Source organism: Balaenoptera ricei, chromosome 13, assembly GCF_028023285.1.
Source record: "Balaenoptera ricei isolate mBalRic1 chromosome 13, mBalRic1.hap2, whole genome shotgun sequence".
NCBI classification, from domain to species: Eukaryota; Metazoa; Chordata; class Mammalia; order Artiodactyla; family Balaenopteridae; genus Balaenoptera; species Balaenoptera ricei.
The window spans coordinates 43,306,132-43,332,162 of record NC_082651.1 but is presented as its reverse complement, the minus strand read 5'-3'; the positions used below and the strand labels follow the sequence as shown (position 1 = coordinate 43,332,162).

Here is a 26,031-nt window from a genome sequence, read left to right as displayed (position 1 = left end):
AGGCACCTAGAGTAGTCAAATTCATAGAGACAGAAAGTAGAATGGTGGTTGCCAGGGGTTGGGGGGAAAGAGGAACGGAGAGGTATTGTTTAATAGGCAGAGAGTTTCGATTTTGCAAGATGAAAAAAAGTTCTGTGGATGGATGGTGGTGATGGCTGTAAACAATATAAATGTACTTGATGCCACTGAACTGTCCATTTTAAAATGGGAAATTCTGCGTTACATATACTTTACCACAATTTTTAAAAATGATTAAATCTTTCCACCAATTTTCAGAGAAAATTCCTCAATCTTCTCGACCATTTTTTTAAACCTTTGATACCACCTATAGCTTATCTGTTCCCTAATACAAATAAAAGGCAAAATAAATGAACACACAGCATATGAACATCAGTGAAATACCTTGAGGCTCGCTAGAGCTAGGCTTCATGTGGCAGCTTTATGAGCACACAAATGCTCGGCTGTGATTTTTTTATGCCAGATTTTCTAAGAAAATTAGTTTTATAATGCTTTGCAAAATAAAAATACTCCTTAAAAAAAAAAGAAAAACACCTCCAATTATCCAGTGTCCCTTCACTTAGAGTTTAACAATTGCTAATATCAAGGAATTCTACTTTGATGGCTCTTAGTTGTGCAAAGGTCATAGGTCATAAGAGCAAGTTTCATTTCTGTAAGACAAAACTACCATTGCTAAGACTTTTTGATAACTAGGACTGCCCCCCCTGGGAATAAGGGCCTGGAACCAAAGCTGTTATAGCACTTCCTATCTTTATACTAATTTAGAGTTCCCAAAGCAATTTCAAATACATGATTTCATCTGAGCCACACAAGCCAGTCCACAGGTAGGTTTTACTATGGCCAATGCTGAGGAGGAGGAGAACACAGAGTTTGAGCGATTTGACCAAAATCACTTAGCTACTAAGTGGCCAGAACCATGCTCTTACAAGTTCAAATCCATTCTTGTATTTCCCTAACCCTTAAATTTAGCTCTCTAGTCAAAGGCTTTATTGAGCTGGGATCTGTCCCCAAACGACCCCTCGCTGTGTGGGTGCTGTGAGCCACCAAGAGAAAGGAGCACAGTCACAGCAGCACTAAGGCCTCACTTCCTTATTCACGAAGAGAGAGATTACTGGACATACCCACCAGTCAGTATTATTTCTCGCTCAAAGGAAATTATATGTGAACACATTTAAAAAGCATAAAATAAAATGTTAAGTCACAAAAGGCATAGTTGTCAGGAGACTAAGGTTCCATGATTCTCACCATCAGGAAGGCTGAGTGCGGGAGGGAGGCATGTATGCAAACCAAACCAACCAACCAACACACCTGACCGGTGTCCACCACCGGTGGAGGGAGTGACAAACTGCTTGCTTTGAGGGGCAGGAGACAAACCTGCAGTTTGCCAAGGTACCAGAGACCGTAAACTCTCAGCCCTTTCCTCACTCGGGCATTTCAAGATGCTGAGGAAGGATACAGGGATAAAGGAGCTATATAACTGAATGTGCTACAGGCTGGGCATATAATAGTAAATAAAGTAATCGAAGACACAGCGGTCACATGCCATACTTAGCCCAAATTCTGGAGAGCATCATGAAAGGAGGAGCTGAACGATCTGCTGAGCTTAGCTACTACTTTCATCCCAGGGTTTGGCAGCTTCCTGACATGTGGGCTGTGCCTCTGTTTATGCCCCCTCAAGAGTGGGAAGGAGGCCTGGCTAGGGGTTGGCGGACTCACAGATGGAAGGCTATGGAGATAGTAGTCTGGTGTTTGGCAGCTGGGGACGGAAATGGAGGGTAATGGGGCTGCCAAAAGCCTTTCAACCTCAGGTTTCATTTACTTTATTCATCTAATCTGCAAACACTCATTGAGTGCCAGCTACACCCGGCAGTGTTCTCAGCATTAACGGTACACTGGTAAATAAGACAGACAAGGTCCCTCCCTCAGGACACTGACATTCTGGGGGAGAAAGAGGAATGAACAATTAGAAACAGACAATGTCGTGATAAATGCTATGAAGAAAAAAGCCAGGGGGTGTGAGTGACAGTGCCCGTGGGACCACGTCGGGCCTCTCCGAGAAGACAGCAATTAAGCTGAGACCCAAATGTCGAATGACAAGAAGGAAAAGCTTTCCAGGCAGAGTACCAGAAAGTGCAAAGGCCCTGATGTGGGAATAAGCTTAGCTTAGCTTATTGGAGGAAAGACTGAAGGGAAGAAGGCTATGAGCTCAGGTTAGAAGGGTAGCCAAGGGCCAGACTAGTCAGGGTCTTGTAGGTATGGTAAGAAGCCTGGATTTTTTGCTCAGTGATTTGAGAATTCACTGGACTGCAAAGGAGTGACATGTCTGATTTATGCTTTCATCCTCTGGCTTGTGCCAAGAGGTCACCCTTCCAGTTCTGCAGCCCATGGGCTATCTGGGTAAGAGCAAGGCATGGACCCAAAGGGGTACCAAAGGGAGAATGCCTCAATAATCCCTTTTTCCTTGTCTGATTTTATGACTGCCACAAAAGGGAGCAAAAAGAAGCCAGTGGGCCCCAGCTTGAGTTTACAGCCCATCCTTTCTAGCCTTCTGCTTGAAACTGGCCTGTCTTGGCCCTGCTGGGCATACCTGATGAATGCAACAGAGAAAAGGACCTCTATTTGATTCTTTCTTCTCTTTTCTTTAACTACCCTATCCTGAATCATTCCCTAGTGACTTTAGATATTTTTGACCTACCTCCGGGTCCAGCAAGCTATAAAGTTACACAATACTACCTGATCAGGGCAAATTTCTTCTTTCCCTTAGAAGGGTCAACAAACTACTTAAAGAAATAAAAACCGTCTTGGTAACCTAGCTGTGGTCTGTCTTAGTAAGTAGAGGATATGCACATCACAATCACTTCCAATCTTGAGGCAATCAAATAAATCCCTCTGACATTTTGGGAGAGAAGAAAAACCAAGCAGATTCTTTTAGTTTAAGACTTTTAGTTTAAGAAATCGACAGGGGTAAGAATGGGAAAAAAGAAAAAACTATCAGCAGCAAAATGACTGTCAGCTGTTTCTAAGGAGCTGGATCTATTTGCTTTTTCAAAGAGACTGAAAAAGAAGAGAAAATGCGGCTTCTGTTCCTCACATCCTGCTCCCCTTCCCCCAAAAGGATGGGGAGGGGAGCGCGAAGAGAAATCTTTGGCATTCACGAACTCCAAATGGAAAGCATCCAATGATATTGTTTCAAAAGCTATTTCAATCAGACCACACTAACCGTTTCTTACTTTTTTAGACTGCTTACTTAAAAATCGGTACAGAGCAGACAGTAGGGGAGATTAGAACTACTTATTTCGATGATGAAGAGTCAAGCCCAGATAGTGGAAGGTAGTGGAACCTAGGTCTCCTGACTCACACTCCCTATCAAATTTTATTATGTATTTTTATCTTTTAAAAGTAAAAGCACATTATAGCAAAATAGGAACAGGAAGTCACTCAAAATCCAATCATTATACTACACCATTAGCATTTTGTTCCTTCTATCATAGGCTTATAGGTTTCCCCCCACATTGTTATAATCACACTGAACTAATGCTCTTTGCGATACAAGCCCTTTATATTACCATTAACATGGTCAAGGATATGAAACTTAAGACTGATATGATGTGGAATACAACTTGGTATAATCTGAGCTGAATTTATTATCTTTGCTGAGGACTAGTGACCCCACAAGAGAATTTTGCGCCTCTTATTGAGACAGTAAAAATATACAACAGCACCTATTATTAGGTCTTGGAATTCAGGTCCTTTTCATGGAGTGTTTAAAACAGAACTTTCAAGAAGCCCTGGGATGTAACTTAACTTCAGATCAGTTTTATTTACCTACCTGGTGCATCAGGTACTTGAAGAGGAATGAAAGGATCAGATACACTTAGAAGAGGAAGGCTAGAAGCCACAGTCTGCCCACCCTTCCTTTTTTCAGCTGGAATTGGTTGGAGGGGAAGGAAGGGTCAAGAAGAGGGAGGAAAAAAAGAGAAAAGCAGAAAACATCAAGTAAATCCAGATGTATTTACCATCTATTAACCCAACTCAAACTATAGAGTAAGTCTAAATTTAGAGGCAGAATAAAGAGGAATGAGTGGATATAATTCAACGCAATAGCAAAGTATGTCTGAGATGTACAATCTGGTCCTTGCAACATAGTCTGAGATGCAATTAATGGTAAAAGTAGGATATTCGTACATCTGAAATTCCACGTCTTCCTTAGATACTGCAGTCTACAGTGATCTCTTTCAGAATTCCTATTGCAATTACTACTATCCTTATCACACATTTTGGTAGGTAAACAAACTTTGTCTATTTTGAAATTTACAATATGTGTATAGGTACTTCCTATGTGCCCATTTCCCTCTTGAGGTCCTTTAGGGACAGAGTCTTATTCTATTCCCTCTTGAGGTCCTTTAGGGACTGAGTCCTATTCTATCACCAAATGTCTAATGTAGTGCTAGGTAGACAGAAAGAGACAGAAACAGACTTCTTGCCTATTGGAAGGTTAGATAAACCCTAACCTCTGGACTACATCTACCATACTATTGGCATTCATCCTATATTTGGCAAACTTATAGATTTACAGAAATCTATACACCCTATGGAATATGAGCGCCTGAAGGGATCTCAGCATTTTCTACCATAATTTTCTTATTTTCCAGAAAAGAAAATGAAGCCCAGAAGTTAAGAGACTAGACAGAGGTCAACCAGCAGACCCAGGATCAAAACACAGGTCTCCTGGCTCCTACTTTACCATTCTTTACCTTGCATTTTAATAATGAGTTAGTTCCTGAATTAAAATCTAATTTAGCCTTTTATAAAGTGGATGTAAAAAAAACTTTTAATTTTCAAGTAACTGTAGAATCATAGGAAGTTGCAGTACATAGAACCCTGTGAACCCTTCAACCCGCTTCCCCCAGTGGTGAGTTCTTACACAACTATAGTTCAATATCACTGACACCAGGGCAATTCTGTTAACTAAACTCTGTTCAGTTTTCACATGTACTCACATTTGTGTGTGTGCGTGTGTGTGTGTGTGTGTATAGTTCCTTGCCATTTGATAGTACGTATAAATTAGCCTAAGCACCACAACAATGATACACAACTATTCCCTCAAACAGAAGAACTTCCTTGTACTCCTTTATAGTCATACCCACTCCTTACTCCTGTCCCAGTCTCTATAATTTTGTCATTTTAAGAATATCATTCAAGTGGGCTTTTAACTAAGCTTCTTTAAAGGTCTGTGGAGGAAGAGAAGGGTTAAAATCACTGCTCTTAGTCTCTGAAATATTTTAAATTGAGATACAATGAAATATATTAAAAGAAAAAGAACAAATTATGAAATTGAATGTATAGTATAATTCATGTTTGAAAAAAGTATGTACACAGAAATAAAACTATGGACATAAATATTGTTAAATGTTAGCAATGCTTTCCTCTTGGAATGGGGTCATGAGTTTTTCAATCTTGCTTCCTTGGGGTTTTAGCAAATGAATGTATATAATTTATCAACAGAAAAATACAGTAAGTCCCCTACATACGACCTTCAAGTTGAGAACTTTCAAAGATGTGAACGTGCGTTCCTATGTCCAATCACGTAAGTTAGTTCACGTGTCTGGCATACGTTGTCACGTGCAGCTTGCCCTCCGTCTCCTATTGCTGACGATCCTTCAGCTCTACCATCTCCCACCTCCTCTCCCTCCTCCAGTCAGTAACTCTTCTTGCCTGTTCACTAGATGCCAGCCCCTGTATGCCAGCTGTTGTACTGTACTACTGTACTTTTCAGGGTACTGTACTGTAAGATTAAAAATGTTTTCTTTATTTTTTGTGTTTGTTTTTTATGTATCATTTGTGTGAAAAGTATTATAAACCTATTGCAGTACAGTACTATATAGCTGACTGTGTTAGTTGGGTACCTAGGCCAACTTTGTTGGACTTACGAACAAATTGGACTTACGAACAAACTGGACTTAACGAATGTGCTCTTGGAATGGAACTCGTTCATATGTAGGGGACTTACTGTATTTTAAATAAAGAGGCACAATGTCAAGTTTTAATTGTCTGCCTGTTCCTCCTCTAATATATGAACACAGTTTAGTAACATTTTTGCAGCTTTTACCATAAAAATGTTAAGGATAACCCTTGTGTCATCCTCCCCAACTCATTACCAAATTTCCTGCTTCTCTCCTCCCTTGGTTGGTTAGAAGGTTTCAAATCAGTGAACGGTCTGAGCTTGATTAGAAAACTTGGAGAAAATGGTGCCACCCTGAACTTCATCCAAGTGAGGACACATTAATTTCAGGGATTTAGATATAACTTTCTTTCATTTGTAAAGAATGAAGATTCTTCTTCATTCACACCACAAATGCAGACGAAGGGAAAATACCAAATGTTCATAGAAAAGTGCTGGATAAATTGAGGAAAATATGAAGATGTTTTGTAATGCCTGTAAAAGCTTAGTGTCACTGATTTATAAGATTTCTGAGATGTGGTTACAACTACAGCTTCTGCGCTGGGCTGCCCAGGTACAAATTTCTACACTGTCATTCTCCACCTATGACCTTGGGCAGGTCACTTAGCCTCTCATGGGCTGTTGTGAGGGATCACTGGAGATAATGTGCATAAAAGCACTTACCCAGTGGGCTTAGCACGCAGCATGTACTCAACATATGTTCGCTGGTATTATTGTCCTAACTTTACTCAAATATGTGTTTTCTAATGGCTGGGCCGTTAAAAAAAATACTGCCATTTACAACCTTCAAAGTAAGCATTAAGGGGAGAAGAGGCAAAAATAAAAGCAAAAAACAACTCTTTAAAAAACAGTTCATACAGACAAACAACAAAACATAAAATGTATGATAAGAAAGAATTAGGCATTAAAACTGGAAGTGGATGGAAAATGATTAGGGACGTCTATTATTAACATTGGTGAATCCAAGCTCCTATCCTTTGGCAAAAAGTGACTCCTTTCCTTCATTCAACAAATCTGTACTGAGCCAAGCACTGCACTAAATGCTGGGATTCAGCATCAAAGAAGACCCTCCTAGGGCTTATTCCACGACCCCCTTTCCAGGGAAACTATATCCTACCCAGCACCATAACTAGTCATCATTGTGACATTTTATCTCAAGGACAATGACCAATGCTTTATACATTTGGTATATTTAGTCAACTATTTGGCATATCCAACTTGAAGCACTTTCAACCAGACCAAAATACCAATAAATTTAAAAATTATACAGACCAGACAACAAAGCTAAAAATAAAAAATAGCACACAAAGAAATTTTCACTATTTAATATTAAAAAACACACCTTCCAAATAATTCCAATGCCTGTTCCAAAACATTAACAATGAGAACATCATATGAAGACTTATGGGATATGGTTAAAACTTGAGTTTTTTCTTACAAGGGAAACACACAGCTATTAGAAAGCACTCTCAATAACAGTGTAATCCTCAAAGGCTGGGGTGGGGTGGGCATCTGGAGCAAGAAAGAGGCAAGAGAATAGTAGATTATCTGCGAAAAAGTCTTCCTGGAAATTATAATTAGCCTCCCTCCCCACTCTCATGCCAGATGAAAATCACTGTTATATTGAGAGAAAAACTCTAAATACTTTTTTTTTAAAGAATTAAAAAAAATTTTACTATGTGTTCTTCTTGAAATCAGCAAAAGTGAACCTAAGAAAAATAGGGAACTGTAATCAAAAAGATAAAGGCAAAAGATAAAGAATTAGAAGACAGAAAAAGAGTAGTTCTATAGAGTTGTCTTTGAAAGGTAATAAAACAGCAAATCTCTAGCTAGAGTTACCAAGAAAAAGAGAAACACAAATACATACAATAAAATTGATGTATGCAAAGAAAATACTATAAGAGATTTAAATGTATTCTTCTATTTTATTAAAAAAATTTTGAAACTATAGATGATTTTCTAGGACACTATTATTAAATTTGCCTTATTATGAGGCAGAAAACCTGAGAGAGGAAGTTCTAGAGCCAGAGGGTCGGTGTCCCAGCTCTGCCACTTACTAGCTATGTGACCCTGGGAAAGAGACTAGCCTGTGCTCAGTTACCTCAGCCTTAACTGATGTGGGGATGATGTGGTAACCTCGGAGGGCTGTTGAGAGGGTCAAATGAGATAATACTTGCATAGGACAAATGACAAACTGGGGGAAAAGTTTACAATATGACACATGAAGAGCTCTTACATATTAAGAACAAAATAAACACAGCACATTAAAAACAAAAAAAGGACATGAACAACACAAATCCCAAAAGAAATAAAAATGGCCAGTAAACAATGTCCTTTGTCTACAGCCTCTGAGCTGGTCTGACTGGGAAAAAGAGGTGAAAATTACTCATTCACTGTTGACTGAAATAAAATTTGTATAGCATTCTTGGAGGGCAATTTGGAAATAGGCACCAAAGGCCTTAATTACACATATCTTTTGATTTAGCAAATAATCCCCTAAAAGCTATCTTAAAGAAATTTTAAAGGATATGAATAAAAATTTGGCTTCAAGAATGTTTATGTGGTGAAAATTAGTAACAACCTAAGTATTCATCAAAGGGGATGTTAAATACAATGTTATTGTTCTTCCATTAAAAATCATGTTGTAGATTAGTATTTATTGAAATGGAAACTACTAATTCCCATAGAACGTTTACAAAATGAATAACGAACACCTCCATAATACCCAAGAGAAAAAACTGCAGAGGCCATATTATCACAATGCAATGAAAATATATCCTAAATAACTCTAGGGTAAAGAAATCAAAACTTAAACATTAAAATTTAAAAACATCCAGAAAAGAATGAGAATAAGAGAGCATTACAGGGACTTCCCTGGTGGTCCAGTGGTTAAGAATCCACCTCCCAATACAGGGGACACGGGTTGGATCCCTGGTTGGGGAACTAAGATCCCACATGCCGTGGGGCAACGAAGCCAACGAGCTGCAACTACTGAGCACGTGGGCCACAACTACAGAGCCCGCATGCTGAAACTACAGAGCCCAGGCACTCTGGAGCCCTGCGCCACAACTAGAGAGCCAACACGCCGCAACTACTGAGCCCACGTGCCACAACTAGAGAGAAGCCCACGCACCACAACGAGGAGCCCACGCACCACAGCGGAGGATCCCACATGCCGTGAGGAAGATTCCGAGTACCACAACTAAGACCCGACGCAGCCAAAAATAAAATAAAATAAAATAATAAATAAATAAATAAATAAATAAATAAAGAGAGTGTTACATGGCAAATGTTATGGAATAACAGCCAAAGTTCTAATCAGAAATAAATTTACGAGGTTAGAAAAATAATGATACACCCAAAGAAAGCAGGAAGAAAGAATATGAAAAGTTAAAAGCAGAAATTAATCAATATAATTAAAAAGATCAATTTTGAAGGATATCAAATTCCATATCCTACAAAGAACATATTCAAAACCTCACATCCATTGCTGAGGAATTTATAACAGTAAAACATTGACATCAAATTAATGTTTAAAAAAGAGGTACCTGGTTAAATACATTAGGATGTATCCACATAAAGGAATTTAATGTAGATATTTTAAAAGTTATATTCGAGGAGCTTCTTTATTGATATGGGGGAAACATGCCAAATTTTGTAAGCAAAAAAAATTAGGCTTTAAAATATGACTATAAAAATGTACCTTAGAGTCATAAACTGAGGCTGAAAATTCTGCACAAAATTGTGGACACATGTATTTTTGTGAAAGAGAAGATCTGTAACTTCCCTTAGATTCACAAAGGTATCTGTGACCCTAAAAAGGTTAAATGCCTCTAACAGACATCAAAATGGTATCCCTATGCTAATTTCTCAGGGGTGAGATCATGGGGCTTTTAACTTTCTTCTCTGTGCTCTTCTATAAATTACTAAATATGTATGTTATTTATTAATAAAAAGGAAAATTAGGTTTTTATTATTACTTGTAGAATTTTTTTAAACGTCTCATTTAAAAAGATATCTCGCTTCCGCCACAGCAGCCGTTGAAGAGCAGCAGCCATGGCTCTGCGCTACCCCATGGCTGTGGGCCTCAACTGGAGCCACAAGGTGGCCAAGAATGTGAGCAAGCCGAGGCACAGCTGCCGCCACGGGCGCCTCACCAAGCACACCAAGTTTGTGCGGGACATGATCCAGGAGGTGTGCGGCTTCGCCTCTTATGAACGGCGGGCCATGGAGCTGCTCAAGGTCTCCAGGGACAAGTGGGCCTTCAAGTTCATCAAGAAAAGGGTGGGGGAACACATCTGTGCCAAGAGGAAGAGAGAGGAGCTGAGCAACGTCCTGGCCGCCATGAGGAAGGCGGCAGCCAAGAAGGACTGAGCCCTTCCCCTCTGTGCACAATAAAACTTTTTCAGAAAAAAATTTAAAAAATAAAAATAAAAAGATATCTCCCTGTCCCCATAAGCACACACACACATGCACAAAAACACAGCATAGAAGAGACTCAGATATAGGATAGAGCATCTAATTCTTAGAATTCTTCAAGTCATTCCAAAGAACCTAAGCAATTACAAGAGATTAACAGAGTGATGTTCCTGAAATTTAGAAATATTTGCTTAAAAACATGTATGTGGACTTGAGAGAACAAATCCTGTATACTACTGCCAGATCACCCTGCCATTCTAATTCAAAGTGATTCTAGATCTGTTTTTATCCCTATCTTTTTATAGGAAATCTTCAGAATGAAGAAAATTATGTTACCACCAGGATCTGGGGCTCACTGGCATGCTAGGGTTATCTGTGGACTGGAAACCAGTGAGAAGGTGACAACAGTGAGTCTTGAGTTTCAGGTGTTCGCCATACTAACCAGTTCCAGCAGAAAATGAGGAAGCGGCAAAAGTATCACCTTGGGTTGGTTGAAAGCCTGGGATCAAACTCTCAGCTGAGCCTCCAAGCTTCTCAGGATGTTTGCCTGGAGGGACAAAATACCACTCGGTTCATCCCAGCAGAATCCCATGATGCACACACAGGCCAGGGGTGAAGGGCACCCTCCAAACCGACATCTAGACTTGACTCATTTTACTGCATTATGGCAACACCTTGGCTATTCAAAGGTCCTTGTCTAGTCACTGCAGTAACTGAGAAACAGCTGAGGAAAGAAAGGAAGTCTAAAGCTCTAAAGCTTGAGCACATTACTCAAAGCACAATGCCTCCAGCCTTCACTCTGAATCGATTTATCTCTACAGCATTCTAATGAGTTTGATGATCTGTTTTCCATGTTGAAAGTAGTTATGAGAGCAAAAGAGAAGAGAGATGGCAGTAGTGAGATGCTATGAGGGACGGGCACAATGACGATGGCTTAATGTAAAAGCCAACAGTTGAACAACAAGAACAGTGACAGGAAATTACTAAAAATAGATACAGGAATTTTGAAACTTGGGAGTCACTTAATCAGGTGCAAAATACTAGTTTTCAATAGCACATGAAGGTATTTCTGTTTACAGTCCAGAACAATAACTGGCATACATAACAATGAAACAAACTGACAATAAATGTCATAGAAAGTTAAATCCTATGCCCTATGAAGGAAAAAAAAAGGCAAGAAGTGTATGGATTTTAAAAAGATGTCTATAAAATTATAAAGCTAAAATGTTTGGTCAAAGTTCGTATCATTCACTCCGTTCTGATCATTCCTTTACCCTGTGCTTTTGTCTACACTGAGGTACTTTTTTTGAACTGTATCATACTGTAGAATTTTCCTAGGGTGTGTGCTGTTGTTTTCCAAAGTGTATGTGTGTCTGTGAGTGGGTATCCTGCCTTCCAAATTAGACTGTGGATTTGAGGGTGGAAATGGTACCTTCTATTTATTTGATCTCTGCTCCAGGGTCAGTCAACAGTAATAGAGAATTCTGATCATGAAGATTCAGTGTCTACATGAGGGCACACTCTCATGGGTAAGCAGCTACGACTTTCTGGGATAATAAACCCACTTCGGACAAGGTACCATCACATTCCTCCAAGGAGTGAACGAGCTTGACACTATCATCCTGATCTATGCTACCCAATCTTTCCTAGAAGTTTCCCACTCTCCTTGCTGCCACCCACAACAGACCAGGATTTCCTGAGGATGAAGAGACTTCGGTGCCCTAGTAAAAATACAAGCTGATTTGTGCATATACTTCAAAATCAAGTCTTTGAAGGAAAGAAAGACCTAAGCCTACATTTTCACATGTGTACCCCTCTAGAGTTAATCACAAAAAGACACCAATTACTCACCTTCCCCAAGCTTGGCAAAGTCCTTGTTCAGCAGTTCTTCAGCTGTGAGTTTGGAGAAATTGTCGTCATCAAAGGGATTCCATGTAGAACCTTCTGAAGGATTATAAACGTTTTGCTGGGAGGCCCGAGGGGAGCCTGAAGGAGTGGTGGTTGCAGACCTAGGTAGGTTCCCACCCCCACGAAATAAAAAGACATATAAAGGTTGAAAAGGGTCAACCTATCTTCTCTTTGTTTCAAGAGCAAATTATTTTATAAGTCAAACCATTATTTTCCACAGTATGTTTCTAAAAGGGCTTCCCGTAACAATGGAACAGTTTCCACAGATGCGCTTTCCACTGTGTGAAACAAACATCTCCCTTTCTTTTGTGATTCACTATCTCCCACTACATCTTTAACCTCTTGCTTAGATTTTTGGTCTCATCTGCAAGTTCTTTCAGTTCAGGATCCCAAAGCCACCTGTTCTTAGGCTCATGCATCCTGTGGTGACCACTGGAACATTCACAACAGCTCCAGAGGGGCTGACGCCTATTCCGGCTGCCTCGCGTCTGTCAGGATCCAGCATCAGTGGACACCGTCACAGTTAAAGATCAATAAAGACATTTACCACCATCTTGAGCTCCTGGGTATTATCACCTAATTTTCTTCTAAAGTTTCTCTTGATGACCTTTGCGTTTAGCTAATGACTTAATTTAAAGATTTTTGACTTTCGTATATGGTTCCAAGAAAGTTGAGAGCCTGACACTGCATTTACGCAACAAACACTCACTGCAATCTACTTGATGTCAGGCACAGAGCCTGTCACCGGATTTACAAAGGTTGATTAAGCCACGGTGCTTGCTGTGGATGAACTTGCAGGCTAGGTCAGCTAAACATACAAATAAATAATGATAACACAGTGTAATACATGCTCAAAAAAGGGCTCATAACAAAATTATATATGATGCCAGAGGAAGGGTCAAAGAAAATATAACCTCCAACATGGATCTTGATGAATAAATAAGCATTTCCTAAGTGGACCAGGAGGAGAGTGGCAGTTCCACCAATGTGATATAATAGTCCTTGGTCTGTTAACCAGTCAGTTCAGATATTATTCCACAGGCCATGCGGAGCCAATGAAATGTTATCAGCATGGAGAGATTTGATCAGATCAAGAATTTAGAAAACACATGATACAGTATGGGATGGAAGACAGATTGCAAACTGTGAGGCAAGTAGGAAATTATTTCTTAAGATGAGTCTGATCTATGCACTACAGGAAAATTCAGTTTCTCATTAAACACAGACACTCACCCCTACATATACATCTACACACAACTACATACATATGCAAAAATCACACAGCAATGTTCCCCGGCAGCCTTTTCCCACAAAGGCAGTACATACTTGGACTTATTGAGACTGGCCTCAGCTGCAGCTGCTTGGAGCAGCTGGGTTGATTTGCTGGCAGGGACCCCAAAGACTGCGCTGTGGGTCACGTCGCTGAGAATCCGCCTGTGCCCAGCACGCTGGGCCTTGGGGGATGATGGAGGAGTGAGAGATCCGAGTTTCTGCCCCTGGATGGTAGGAGGTGGGGTTGTCTGAACCTTTGGCTGTTGTCTTATGGGGGCTTGAATCTGCTAGGAAGAGAGACGAAAGCGTTAAAAAAAAAAAAAAAAAAAAAAAAGGGAAAGGAAAAACAAATAAGCAGACAAGTATAACAAAAAATGCCATGTGAGAGCTAACATATGGCTCAAATGGCTCAGTTTATCAAGAACACCCAGAAAGAAAAAAAACTAGGCTTTGACAATCTGAGCTGCAGCCTTGAGACTGATACCAGCATGGTACTTACCTGGTACTTATATATAAATTTCAATCTTCATTGGCAATAATATACACGGTAACCATATGTAACTCGACCCAGATCAAAGACTGCAGAAGCTATTTCTGGCTTTAAAGATCTAGAAAGTTTCCTAAAGGACCACTTTCTGCTTTAGGAACTCATTCAGAATGCCTCCAAAGGGCAGCCTTTAAGCATTCTACTGGCACAGTCACAAGCCAATGAAGGCACACCTCTAGCTAAAACACATTTGAGCTAAATGATTTCTGCTAAGAGATCCCTTTCTGACAGAGCTCAGACTACCAGTTAAATGAGACAGAATTTCACTGTGATTAATAAATGGCAGCACTTTTTTGCTTTTGTTGTTAACACTCTATTTCATTGATAGGATGGGTCTTAACAGGATTCTGTTTCTGTGGCAACCCCTGAGAAAATGTACAGCATTGGAGCAGTGGGATTATCCTGTTCCAATCTTCATTTTGGAAATGGCACCAAAGAACCATGTAGAGAATACAGTAAGAAAGAAGAAAAAAATGTAAAAGCCCTTGATGATGATTGATCTAATAATACGAGGCCTCTTGACATATAGGTCTTTTTCAGAAGGAAGGCAGGACACACTGTCACCACAGAAAGACAAACTGGTGGGAACATCCTTGTGGCCACATAGTGAGCCTTTAAGCATAAGTCTTGATCTACAAAGTTCTATGTCAAGAAAATGAACAAAAATTAATATTAAGAAGGCCACCTAACCCTTTTCTTAACTGTCAATCCAGAAATAAAGGAACTTAGAATATTAAATGCCTCAGGTATTGAACTATCCCTTCCCTCCAGTCCTTCATCTCAGATTGGAGCTGCCCCTCCATGCTGCAAATTGGTTCTCACATTCTGTGTCTTCAAAGGTAGGCCCTGGAGAGATTCAGGAAACTAGAGTGTCCAGCTACTTGGGTCAGGATGCTGACAGCCTGGGAGTTTCTGTACTTACATTGACTCAGACTTTAATTTTATTGAGGCAGGCTACATACATGTGAGAGTACACAACCACTCACCAATTGAATGAATGATACAATATAAGGTTCTAATTCCGATCAAGTTAAAGTCAAAGGGTAAAGCAGCTGACTGCATCTCTGAGTGAGAAGCAAAGTGCTCTGTGAAGAAGACCAGAGTTCCAGCTCCACGACTTCCTCAGGGGTCCAGAAGTGCATCTGCAACAGCCAGCCTAAAGCCAGTACCCACAGGGGTGAGAAGGGCTTTAAGGACAGAACTAGATTTGCTTATTTCTTGGAGTTTAAGACATTCACTACACTGAAAAGCGTACTTAACTGTTGAGGCCCTTTATTTTGAAGAGTCCAGACTACCTGGAGAACATTTTCCCTTCCTTTTGCCTACTCTCTGTATGCAGCACACCGAAGAACAGATGCTTCCATCATGAGGACACCTTGTTTTATCACAGTTACCAATTCAAACTGGCTGCCACCCATTCAGCCACTCCCCACAACAACCCACAAAACTGTCAAGCAGTTTTATTTCCAATCAGAATCTCAGAATGAAGAGTCAAAAAAGACCTTAGAGAACACAGATTCCAACTCCCTCGTTTTAGAAGAGACCAGACCAAGGCCCCCTAAGGCTAAGTGCTTGCTCAAGGTCACAGGGTCAACTGAGGGCAGAATCCATGTCTCTTGACTATCACCCAGGACTCTTTTCTGCACCATGATGCCTCCTCATCCAAAAATGGGATTGGGAAGGGGGAGGAGGGAGAAACAGACCACAGGGGGAGGAGAAGCAAGGTAGACTCAGATGTCTATCTTGCCCAAGACTTTTTAAAAAACAAAATATATAACTATAAAAGGTGTATAATAACATCAAGAAATGTAAGGATAGAGACTAGGGGAGAAAAACCACCCGGGCTTCCATTCCACTACTCTAATACAACTGTTCTTATCTTTCTGGTATCTTATATTTAAGTCTATTTCAAGTACATACTCGTCCCATAATCTCATCTCTCCTCTAACACTACCTCATGAGAGTTTCCATACTATTGTACAGAATTTTATGACCATGATTTTTTAAAATTAATTAATTTATTTTTATTGAAATATAGTTGATTGTTTTTGTTTTCTTTTAATATTTATTTATTTATTTATTTTTGGCTGTGCCAGGTCTTAGTTGCGGCATGTGGGATTTTTCGTTGCAGTGCGCGGGCTCGTCGTTGCGGCGTGCAGGTTTCTCTCTAGTTGTAGTGTGCGGGCTTCTCTCTAGTTGTGGCGCGTGGGCTCCAGGGCACGTGGGCTCAGTAGTTGCGGCACGCAGGCTCTCTAGTTATGGCGTGTGGGCTCCAGATCTCACGGGCTCTCTAGTTGTGGTGTGCGGGCTCAGTAGTTGTGGCACGCAGGGTTAGTTGCCCTGCGGCATGTGGGATCTTAGTTCCCCGACCAGGGACTGAACCCACGTCCCCTGCATTGGAAGGCGGATTGTTAACCACTGGACCACCAGGGTAGTCCGTATAACCATGATTTTTAATGGCTGCACGGTTGAGTTGTTGGAACAAGTTAGGTTTCTTCCATGCTTATGGCTATTACTAAGACTGCAATAAACATCTGTGGGATATGGCCATCCTCCCTTTGCAGATTATTGCTGTGAGATGGCTGCAGGGTATACTTTATATTCATTTACTTGCTTCTCTAGGTAAGTCCTACAAAGGGTCATGGGAGAATGGGAAGGGTCAAAGCTGGGAGGGTCTCTGGCTCCTGGCTGAAGCATGTTCCGTTCTCGTTCCTTCTCTGTGCCCTCAACCACCTACCCCTGAACAAAGTGCTCAAAGTATTTTTTCATTCAAGGAACATGGAGAAGGATCACAGTTCATTCCCAAGGAAGTGGATACTCCTCTCCAGGGTCAGCAGAGGGGGACCCCATAAGAAGTGTATAGTCAATGGTAGATGATCGCGCCCTCACTCTGAATGAGCATTGCTATTCCTTGAACACAGACTAGGATTCTTCAGTTCATGCCCCAGCTCTGGTGCTATCAGTCTGTGTGTCTTGGGTGATCCCTCTCTAGCCTGGGCCTCAGTTTGTAATTCCATTAAATGAGGACTGGACAAAATAAGATTTCAACTAGCTACATGATACAATAATCTTTTAAAAACTCTTTTTCCATTAACAAGAGGAACTTTGTCGCTTGTTAAAAATACAGAGAGTAGCTGTCTACCACATGCCTGCAGGAAGACCAAGCTGTTCCAGAAACGAAGGTGTAAAGACACTGAACACACATTTAGCTGAGACTTAAAGAAGACAATCTATTTACGGCACTGCTTCCTTTTGAAGGGATGTAGGTTTTCTGGTTTAAGATGAGCGACAAAACTCTATTAGAAATCAATCCTCAGAAAGATAGTTTCTTACTTTTCCTTCGTTCTTGTAGTGGTTGGGCTTCCCTGGGAATAAGACAGTAGCTGTGATACTCTGTCAGCTGGGTATGTAAAATGCCTTTTTCTATCATTATAAAATTTTCTATTACTGTCACTCTGTGAGTACTCATTAAAGGCACTCAAAGTATGATGTGCCTGAGGATGTACCTGTAGAGGTCAATCAGAAGAGCATGTAGAGGTCTTGATTCTATACTCAGCCAGTGTCTAGAAATGAACATGCCGAATTTCTAAACTGACAAGATGGCTCAAACAACAGTCAGATGCTCTGGTGCCCAGAGGGGGATCAGGCCGCGGCAAATGGTCTCAGCAAGCGGGCCCTGGAAGGGTGCTGCATAGTAGACTTACTTAAGGTGGCCAGTAATATCATCCAAGACAAAGAATAAACACAAGACTGTCAGGACTCAGGGTACAGGCGGAGGCCTACACGAACCTCCCGAGACTGGGAAGGCCACAGTGGTCAAACTGCCCCCTGAAGAAGGGAAAGGGATTAGCTCTAACCCTACCTAGGGCTTTGACTGCTCGACACTGGCACTGACAGAGACAATGAACAGCTCTTTCTGCCAGCCTAATATTAGAGTGAGAAATAAGAAAGTTCATCGTCTATTAATCCCATACTCCTAATGTATGCCTCCCCCCTCCCTTCCCCTTCGGTAACCATAAGTTTGTTTTCTATGGCTGTGAGTCTATTTGTGTCTTGTAAACAAGTTCACTTGTCCATCAGCAACCTAGAATCACTTTTCTAAAACCTTAAGCTTCTATAGTATACCTCATCCTTTTCCTGGATGTATCGGGAAAAGGTCAAATATCTCAACCACCAGGGCGGGGAGCAGCCGTGCCATGCCAGCTGCTGCTGCCCCTCTCCCACCCTTTCCCTAGCCCTCACTGCGTGCTCCTCTTCTGGTTGATTCTCACCGCTGGCTCCTGGGCAGGGGCTGGCTGGGGGGCGGCGGCTGGCTGTGCCTGGGCCTGCTGTAGGGCTACCACTGCGGTCTTCTGCTGCAAGGCGGCCTGCTGAGTCAGCAGCTGTTGTTGTTGATGCAGGGTTGTGGCCAGCTGCTGCTGCTGCTGGTAGAAGTTCTGTATCAGCTGCTGTTGAGAGCTTCCTTGGGCTGCCACGGGGAACTGAGCGATCGCTGGTTGCTGGGTTGCAGGGTGCACTGCCTGAAACTGAGCAGGAGAAAGTGGCAAGGAATGAGGAGGTGAATAAAAGCCTGTCTCAGAACCATATTCCACAAAGGATGAATGTCTCAGTAACAACTAAGACCGGTGCTGAAGCCTAAGGCAAGGGCAGGTAGGCGTCTTTTACCTTGGCCTGAAAACTCACGAGGGGAACCTCAGGGCATTACATAAACACAGCAGCACCTTACACTGCCAGGCTCTAGTCACCGCACTGTCTGCCTCCTGCAATGCAGACTGGCTTCCGAGGGGTTTCTGTGCCTGGCCTGAGGGCATCCATCTGACTGTACATCTTGTGACTCCACATGCTGGAGTGTAACAGAAGCTAATAAATGATCTGCTAATCACAGAAGTTATCCCTCTCATAAAGGGATTTGGAAGTAACCAGGATTAAGATTCTTCCCTACATGAACAGGATGAAGCAATGATGACACGAAAGAGAATAACCTAAATGTTAGCCCAGTTATTAAGTCCTCTCAAGCCTTTCTGAAAATCATTTCCCAATAGCTCTCTTTATTAAACTCCCATCTTTAAACATTCAAAATATTCAATATACTCTACCACTTAATGATATTTTATCTTATACTGGTAGCATGGTTTCACGTTATATTCTTTTATAAACTTCCTGAAGACAGGAATACTTCTCTACTCCTCACTGCTCAGGACTCTGTGTAAGGCACAAAAACACAGCTGACGAAAGGGCCTACTGATGAACAAAGGTCAAGATCTTGTCTTTGAAATCCCAAATACTGTTACTTAGTTATGAAGTTAACTGGGAGGATATTGTGTGCCTACTGGGGCAAAGTTAAAGGGTTAGCAAAAAAAGCGGATGTCAATAAATAGCTGCCTACTTATAATAGCAAAATGCTAGAAACAACCAAATGTCTGTCAACAGGGGACTGATTGGAATAAACTATGCTATATATCCTTTAAAGGGAACACTCTCAAGTTGTAAATAGGAAGGAAGGATACCTCTACATTTGGGATGGAGGGAATAGAATTTTGCAGATTTAACTTTGAAATTATGTAAATGTTTTACATTTTCACAAAACAAAATTAAACCGAAATTTAAAAAGCAATAACTAAACAGCAAAACAAAGCAAATAAACCTGTGTATCAAATTAATAGCCAAACTCCTAGAAAATAATGCGCTAAACATTCTAGGTGTAAGAATGGCAAAGAAATCTTAAACCGTTTTCGGTAATCATAGTGGTATTGTTATCTTGAAACTATAAATCAATTAAGAATTATGTTAATGTTGTTAGGAATCAAGATTTCCAGATGAGAAAGATACAAATATAAAATCCAAGAAGTTAAACAAAATACTATAAATACAAATCTGCTTTAGAAATATAAATTTGAGGCTTCCCTGGTGGCGCAGTGGTTGGGAGTCTGCCTGCCGGTGCAGGAGACGCGGGTTCGAGCCCTGGTCTGGGAGGATCCCACATGCCGCGGAGCAACTAGGCCCGTGAGCCACAACTACTGAGCCTGCGCGTCTGGAGCCTGTGCTCCGCAACAGGAGAGGCCACAATGGTGAGAGGCCTGCGCACCGCGATGAGGGGTGGCCCCCACTTAGAGAAAAGCCCTTGCACAGAAACGAAGACCAAACACAGCCATAAATAAATAATAAATAAATAAATTAAAAAAAAAAAAAAAGAAATATAAATTTGAATTCATGGTGTATATTCTATTAAAATATATATATATATATATATATCCTAACTATTCACCGAAAAGGTCTAAAAATAATAACCAACCCATTAGCAAATGGGTATCCCTAGTAGCAAGACTGCGGTCTCTAAATACCATTTCCATTAAAGGGAAACAGCTCCTTAGAGAAATGGCTGATTCCAGGTCAAGGGCAGAATGATCCTGGAACAGCTTGTTACACCAAATAGCAAGGACACATTAAAGGCTACTGGAGTCACAGCCAAAGGACCCAGGAGCCAATCTGAAGAGACTTCCACTGGCCAAAACTGAGACAACTGGGACAAATTTTTTTAACAGCAATGTATGGAAACATATCAAATATATTAAGATGCATGAACTCATAATGATACTAAGAACAAAACAAAATCTTCATTGTTCACTTCTGGATGGTACTATGAACAAACTCATTATTCTGAAAACTGGTAGACACAGCGAAAGAGTCATGCATTATTTCTGCCTTTTCTGTACAAACAGTACCTCAGGGTAATCAAATACTTGCTGAAAAAGTTCTTTACAGGGGACTTTCCTGGTGGTCTAGTGGTTAAGACTCCGCGCTTCGAATGCAAGGGGCACAAGTTCGACCCCGAGTTCTTTACAGAAAAATCCAGCCCCTAAATGAAGATGGAATGCTAGAATATCACCGCTTTGCCACCCCTAATGAATTAATGGACTTAGGAAACAAACTGAAGGGGAATATTAAGTGACTGGATCAGATAGACAGCACCAAACCCACAGATTGATCTTAATATTAATAAAAGAGAGGACAACCAGACTTTATCCACAGTTTCGCTTTCTGCAGTTTCAGTTACCCGTGGTGAACAGTGATATGAAAATATTAAATGGAAAAGTCCAGAAATAAACAATTCGTAAGTTTTAAATCGCATGTTGTTCTGAGCAGCGTGATGAAGCCTTGCACCGTCCCATTTCATCCTGGCTGGGATCCCCAACCATCGACATCATCTGCTCCTGACATCCAACCATTGACACTGTCATGGCTCCATGATTCTGGATCCCGAGAAGCAGATGATCCTCCTTCCGACAAACGGTTAGAAGGTCAACAGTGGCCTAATGCTATGTCGCAATGCTCACGTCATTCACCTTACTTCGTCTCCTCAAGTACGCATTTTATCATCTCACATCATCCCAAGAATATTTTGTGAGAGACACTACATTCACATAAGTTTTATTACAGTATATTGCTATAATTGATGTATTTTATTATTAGCTATTGTTGTTACTCTCTTACTGTGCCTAATTTATATATTAAACTTTACCACAGGTACGTATGTATAGGAAAAAACATGGTATATATAGGGTCCGGTACTAGCTGTGGTTTCAGACATCCACTGGAGGTCTTGGAATGTATCCCCCGCAGACAAGGTGAGACTACGGTATGTCTTGAGATGTTGAGACTACTGTATGTCTTGAGATGTTGAGACTACTGTATGTCTCCTGATGTGATGCAACTGGAAGAACAAAGGACTATCAACCTGAATCAAATATTGAGAGGCCTCAAGAAACTACCCATTTACACAGGGGGTGGTGGAACATATTAAACACCACCACAGGGATGCAATCAACCAAATCCAGAATGTGGGAAATGCTACAGGACAAACGACCCAGTTTCTTTAAAAAAAAAAAAAAAAGTGGCAAAGGGGAAAAAAAGAGGAGGAAGGCACCTATGGATAAAAGGGGGACTTAAAAGATATATGGATCATTATAAAATGAATATATTCAGAGCAAAAATATGTGCTTTGTATACAAAGCAATTTAAATTATGACACACCAGAAAGAGTTAAACACTACTGGATATTTGATGATAATAAGAAATAATTGTTTTTCTGCTTCAATTTGATGATGGTGTCATGTCAGAAAAAAAAAAAAAAAATCAAAAAAGAGTCCTTAAAAACCAGCTTCCTTGCTGAGGTTCCCTGGTGAGGTGCAGAATTCCCCATGGCCTGAGAAGAAGCGGGGGAGGGTGCGAGTGGTGCAGTGAGGGCTCCACTGGGTCAGGTTTAGTGTCTGCCATCTGTGAGTACAACGCCGTGCCGGGTCATGGCTCTCTGTCTTCCCAGGGCTTCCCAAGGAAGACACCTGCACGTAGTGGACCTTCTCACAGGGATGACCCACATATGCCAAGCGAGGGTCAGATTCACCGCCTTACCTGCTGAGCCTGGGCCTGCTGCTGCTGCTGGTAGAATGTGCCCGCTGGCTGCTGTGCAGGAGGCGGTGCCGCCTGCTGCTGCTGCTGCTGCTGCTGCTGGAGGAAGAGCTGCTGCTGGTGCTGGGCTGTGGCCTGGGCCTGGGCGGGCAGACCCTGGGCCGGCGTGGAAGCCGGCTGCGGTGGGGTGGGCGGAGCCTGGGGCTGCTTGGGCTGAGGCTGCGGTAGGGGTTGGCTGGGTGGAGGCTGGGGTTTTGGTTGAGGAACGCTGGCTAAAAGGCCAGGCTGATTGCTGGATCCTGCAAGGAGAATAAACTCCATATAAGGGCTCAAAACTCTTCCAAACGAACGTGGCTTTCTTTCTTGCCAAAGCAATAAAGGGGAGGTGATCAGTGGACAGATAATCCCAAGATCCATGGGTTTCTCACTGTCCTTGCACCTGGAAGGCCCTTCCTTCTTCTTGTCATACTACGTGCTTCATATTTTTCAAAACATGGCCCAATAACAGTGTTCAATGCTTGTCTCCTTCAAAAAGTCCTCCCTTGTTCACCATCCCATTTAGTCAATGACTCCTTTAGTCAGCACCCTGAGGATCTACATATTCAACTGGACTTTGACGCTACTGTACATAAACACAATCTTTGCATTTGTGGCACACTGCGGGACAAAAGCATTCTCTGATGGTTTACATGTATGTTACACAACCCCAGTCTGGATGCCTGATTGTAAGTAAATGACCACCAAATTCACCAAAAGCAGCTTCCTGGTAGGGGGAGTGAGGGCTGTGTTCAGTTACTTGATAATTTGGATTAATCCTCTTTACGAAAGGAAACTCAGTCCGCTCATTAGAAATGGAAAAACAAAACATGAAGAGGTGACAGATACTTCAAGAGACAGAGCATTAAAGAAATAATTCCTCTGGGTCCAAAAAGATTTTTTTTTTTAAATGCAAAGAGAAGTATATGAAATAGAGAGGGAGGCAGGGGACGAATGGACCATGCCATAAAATCAGAGCCAAGAGTAGAAAAAATAGAGACAACAGGCTTCAGTGGCCTTGGAGATCCACTGGAGAGTTCAATGAGAGGCCTTCCTTTTGGCCAGCCATTACCCATACAACTTCAAAGGCAGCTCATCTCTAGTTCCTGGAGGAAAACCATTACTCTTTACGTGTCTCTAGATTCCATTCCAGGAAAAACCAGGCTTTCCAAGACTTCTCTACGGTCCAGGATGACAAAGAGGCGTACCAAGTTTCAAACCAACCTAGTTACTGACCTGTGGCCTGAGGTGGGGGCTGAACTGTGGCCCTCTTTCGAGGTGTCAGGGCTGGCTGGATGGGAAGGATTCCTGGGTTGGGCTGAGTCTGCCCAGCTTTAGGCCTCTGGCGGGGTGCAATTGAAGTCTCTGTGGTGGGAATGGGATCTGTCAGTCTAGAAAAAGAAAAGGGAAAAAAAAAAAGCTGCCTGTTAAAGGGTGAGAAAATGAAGAGGGGGTAGACAGAGTAGATGATGGATAAGCTTTCACCTCCACATTCATCCAAACCTTCCAGATCCACTTAATCAACATTTCCCAAAGGGTATTCCACAGGATGTTACGTGTTACTAGATGTTATCAAAAAAAAAAGGTGGGCAAATAAGTTTTAACACACTGATCAAAATATCAAAATAGCAGATTCCTTTCTAGAAAAACTTTTCACGTGTGAACGTGCAAGGAAAACCTCAAAGAGAGCATTATATAGAATGCAATGTTTCTCAAACTTTTTTGATCTTGGGACCATTTTGCCTAATACTTCTCAGGATTTCCTAGAATACACTTTGATGATAATGCAAAGAGGGGTTTAAAGCAGGTGGTTTTCAGATGTAGAGGGACTCAAACTTGATTAGAACTAGCTGTCAAAATGGTCTCTCTATAATAAGAAGCATCAAATGAGTTAATCCAATAAAACAACTAGAAGGAATAAGTAACTAACTCAAGATAAAGGATTTGGGGAGTGTGACAGGAACTCTATTTCCTCCAATACATATATTTGCTTTTTTCCATGGTAATAACAATTTTTAACTGGACATAGGGTCACCCAGAGTAAAAATCACATTGCCCGCTTGTAATCAGGTATGGCCATGCGTCTAAGTTCTGGCCTACGTGGGATATACACAGATTGTTATGTAGCAGTTTCTAGAAACCTTAAGAAACTCTGTGCATGCTCTTTGTCTCTCTTCTTCTTTGGCAATTCCTTGATCCTGCTGCTTGGGAGAGGGATGCTGCCATATCGGTCCATGAGGGCATGGCCACAACCATAGGGATGGTGGAGTGATGAGCTTAAAGCAGCCTGGGTACCTGAGGGCTTTGTGGAACAGAACTCCATATCAGCCCTGGATTACTTGCCTCCAGATGTTGTTTACTTGAGATGAAAAAAAAAAAAATCTATCTTATATAAGCCACTGTCATTTGCACTTTCTAGAACTCATAGTCACATCTAATCCAAATGAGTACAGAGTGTAGTCTGCTTGCTCCTTGTGATGGTGCTACAGCCTAGGTGGTAGCGTCCCTTGATTGAGAGCAGTGCAGGCAGCTGGCTACCATCTAACTTAGATCAGAGTGGCTATCCTTTGAAAATACACTTTAGGGACTAATAGCTGAGGTGAAGGCCAAAATAAACAAGCTTCGTGAATATTTCCAAAATATATCTGGCACAGCCTCCATAAAATGCAAAATAGGAAGCAGAGCAGCTGGCCCCATGTCCTTCCTCATGACATGTCTCCAAGGCAAGCCATTCTGGACCCTGAGGCTTTTCACTGGCATCCTGCTCTCATGCTGGGTGGAAAACTGGTACTATAAAAGCTATCACATTGGAGAGGCTGTGACCTGGGGAAGGGAGGCGGGAAGGAAAACAGGACAGATGCTGGGAAAGAGGAGAAAGGGATAAGAAAGATCAAGCCAAGGGTGAGGGAGGTAAACAGACTTCTGTAGGAAACCAAATGCCAAGAACTTCCACACTGGTCTCCTAAGGGTAACATTTGTAGAATCAATGGGATTTGGAGTCAAAGAAAACCGTACTTGAACTCTAGCTCCCCACTAACTAACTGTGATAATAGGCATGCCACTGAACCTCTTTTAGCCTGGGGTCCCTTATGTATAAAATGGAGACAATAATCCCTATTTTATGAGGCAGATGTGAACATCAAATGTATCAATAACCGTAAAACCATTTTATAAACTGAAGCGTGCTCAAAATGTTAGTTTGTATGGACCTCAGTATGTTGTAAGAAAATACAGATCTTGAAGCCAGGAGATCTGGCTCTAAGTTGCCCTGTCTGTGTGATCCTGGGCAAACCAGTTAACGTGCAGAGTAGAAAGAGTGAGGATGCTGGAGTTCTGGTTCCTCTGCTAATCACATACTGACTAACTACGCTGAGCAGCTGATTTATAATTCTGAGTCTCTGTTTCCTCATCTGTGAAGTGAGAACAGCAACAACCTCACAGATTTGTTTTTAAGGGGGGGAAA

At 41.5% G+C, this 26,031-nt stretch overlaps 2 protein-coding genes across 12 annotated transcripts in view; one reads left to right on the top strand and one right to left on the bottom strand.

Annotated features, from left to right (window-relative positions):
• Window positions 1–26,031, bottom strand: part of AAK1 (AP2 associated kinase 1) — a 168,623-nt gene that overhangs the window by 36,650 nt on the left and 105,942 nt on the right. For 7 of the 11 annotated variants that reach the window (XM_059943129.1, XM_059943132.1, XM_059943133.1 and 4 more), the window contains 7 exons: window positions 23,805–23,959; window positions 22,536–22,831; window positions 18,398–18,652; window positions 13,634–13,866; window positions 12,251–12,408; window positions 10,842–10,946; window positions 3,848–3,943 (listed from right to left, as the gene is read on the bottom strand). In XM_059943129.1, coding sequence (XP_059799112.1) covers window positions 3,848–3,943; window positions 10,842–10,946; window positions 12,251–12,408; window positions 13,634–13,866; window positions 18,398–18,652; window positions 22,536–22,831; window positions 23,805–23,959 — 1,298 coding nt within the window. The remainder of the gene's footprint in view (window positions 1–3,847; window positions 3,944–10,841; window positions 10,947–12,250; window positions 12,409–13,633; window positions 13,867–18,397; window positions 18,653–22,535; window positions 22,832–23,804; window positions 23,960–26,031) is intronic. The other 4 variants (XM_059943131.1, XM_059943136.1, XM_059943130.1 and 1 more) reach the window with 3 other exon arrangements.
• Window positions 10,037–10,399, top strand: LOC132377109 (large ribosomal subunit protein eL36-like). Its single transcript, XM_059943140.1, has one exon. It carries the CDS (start codon window positions 10,037–10,039, stop codon window positions 10,352–10,354), a length of 318 nt encoding a protein of 105 aa, XP_059799123.1. The 3' UTR covers window positions 10,355–10,399.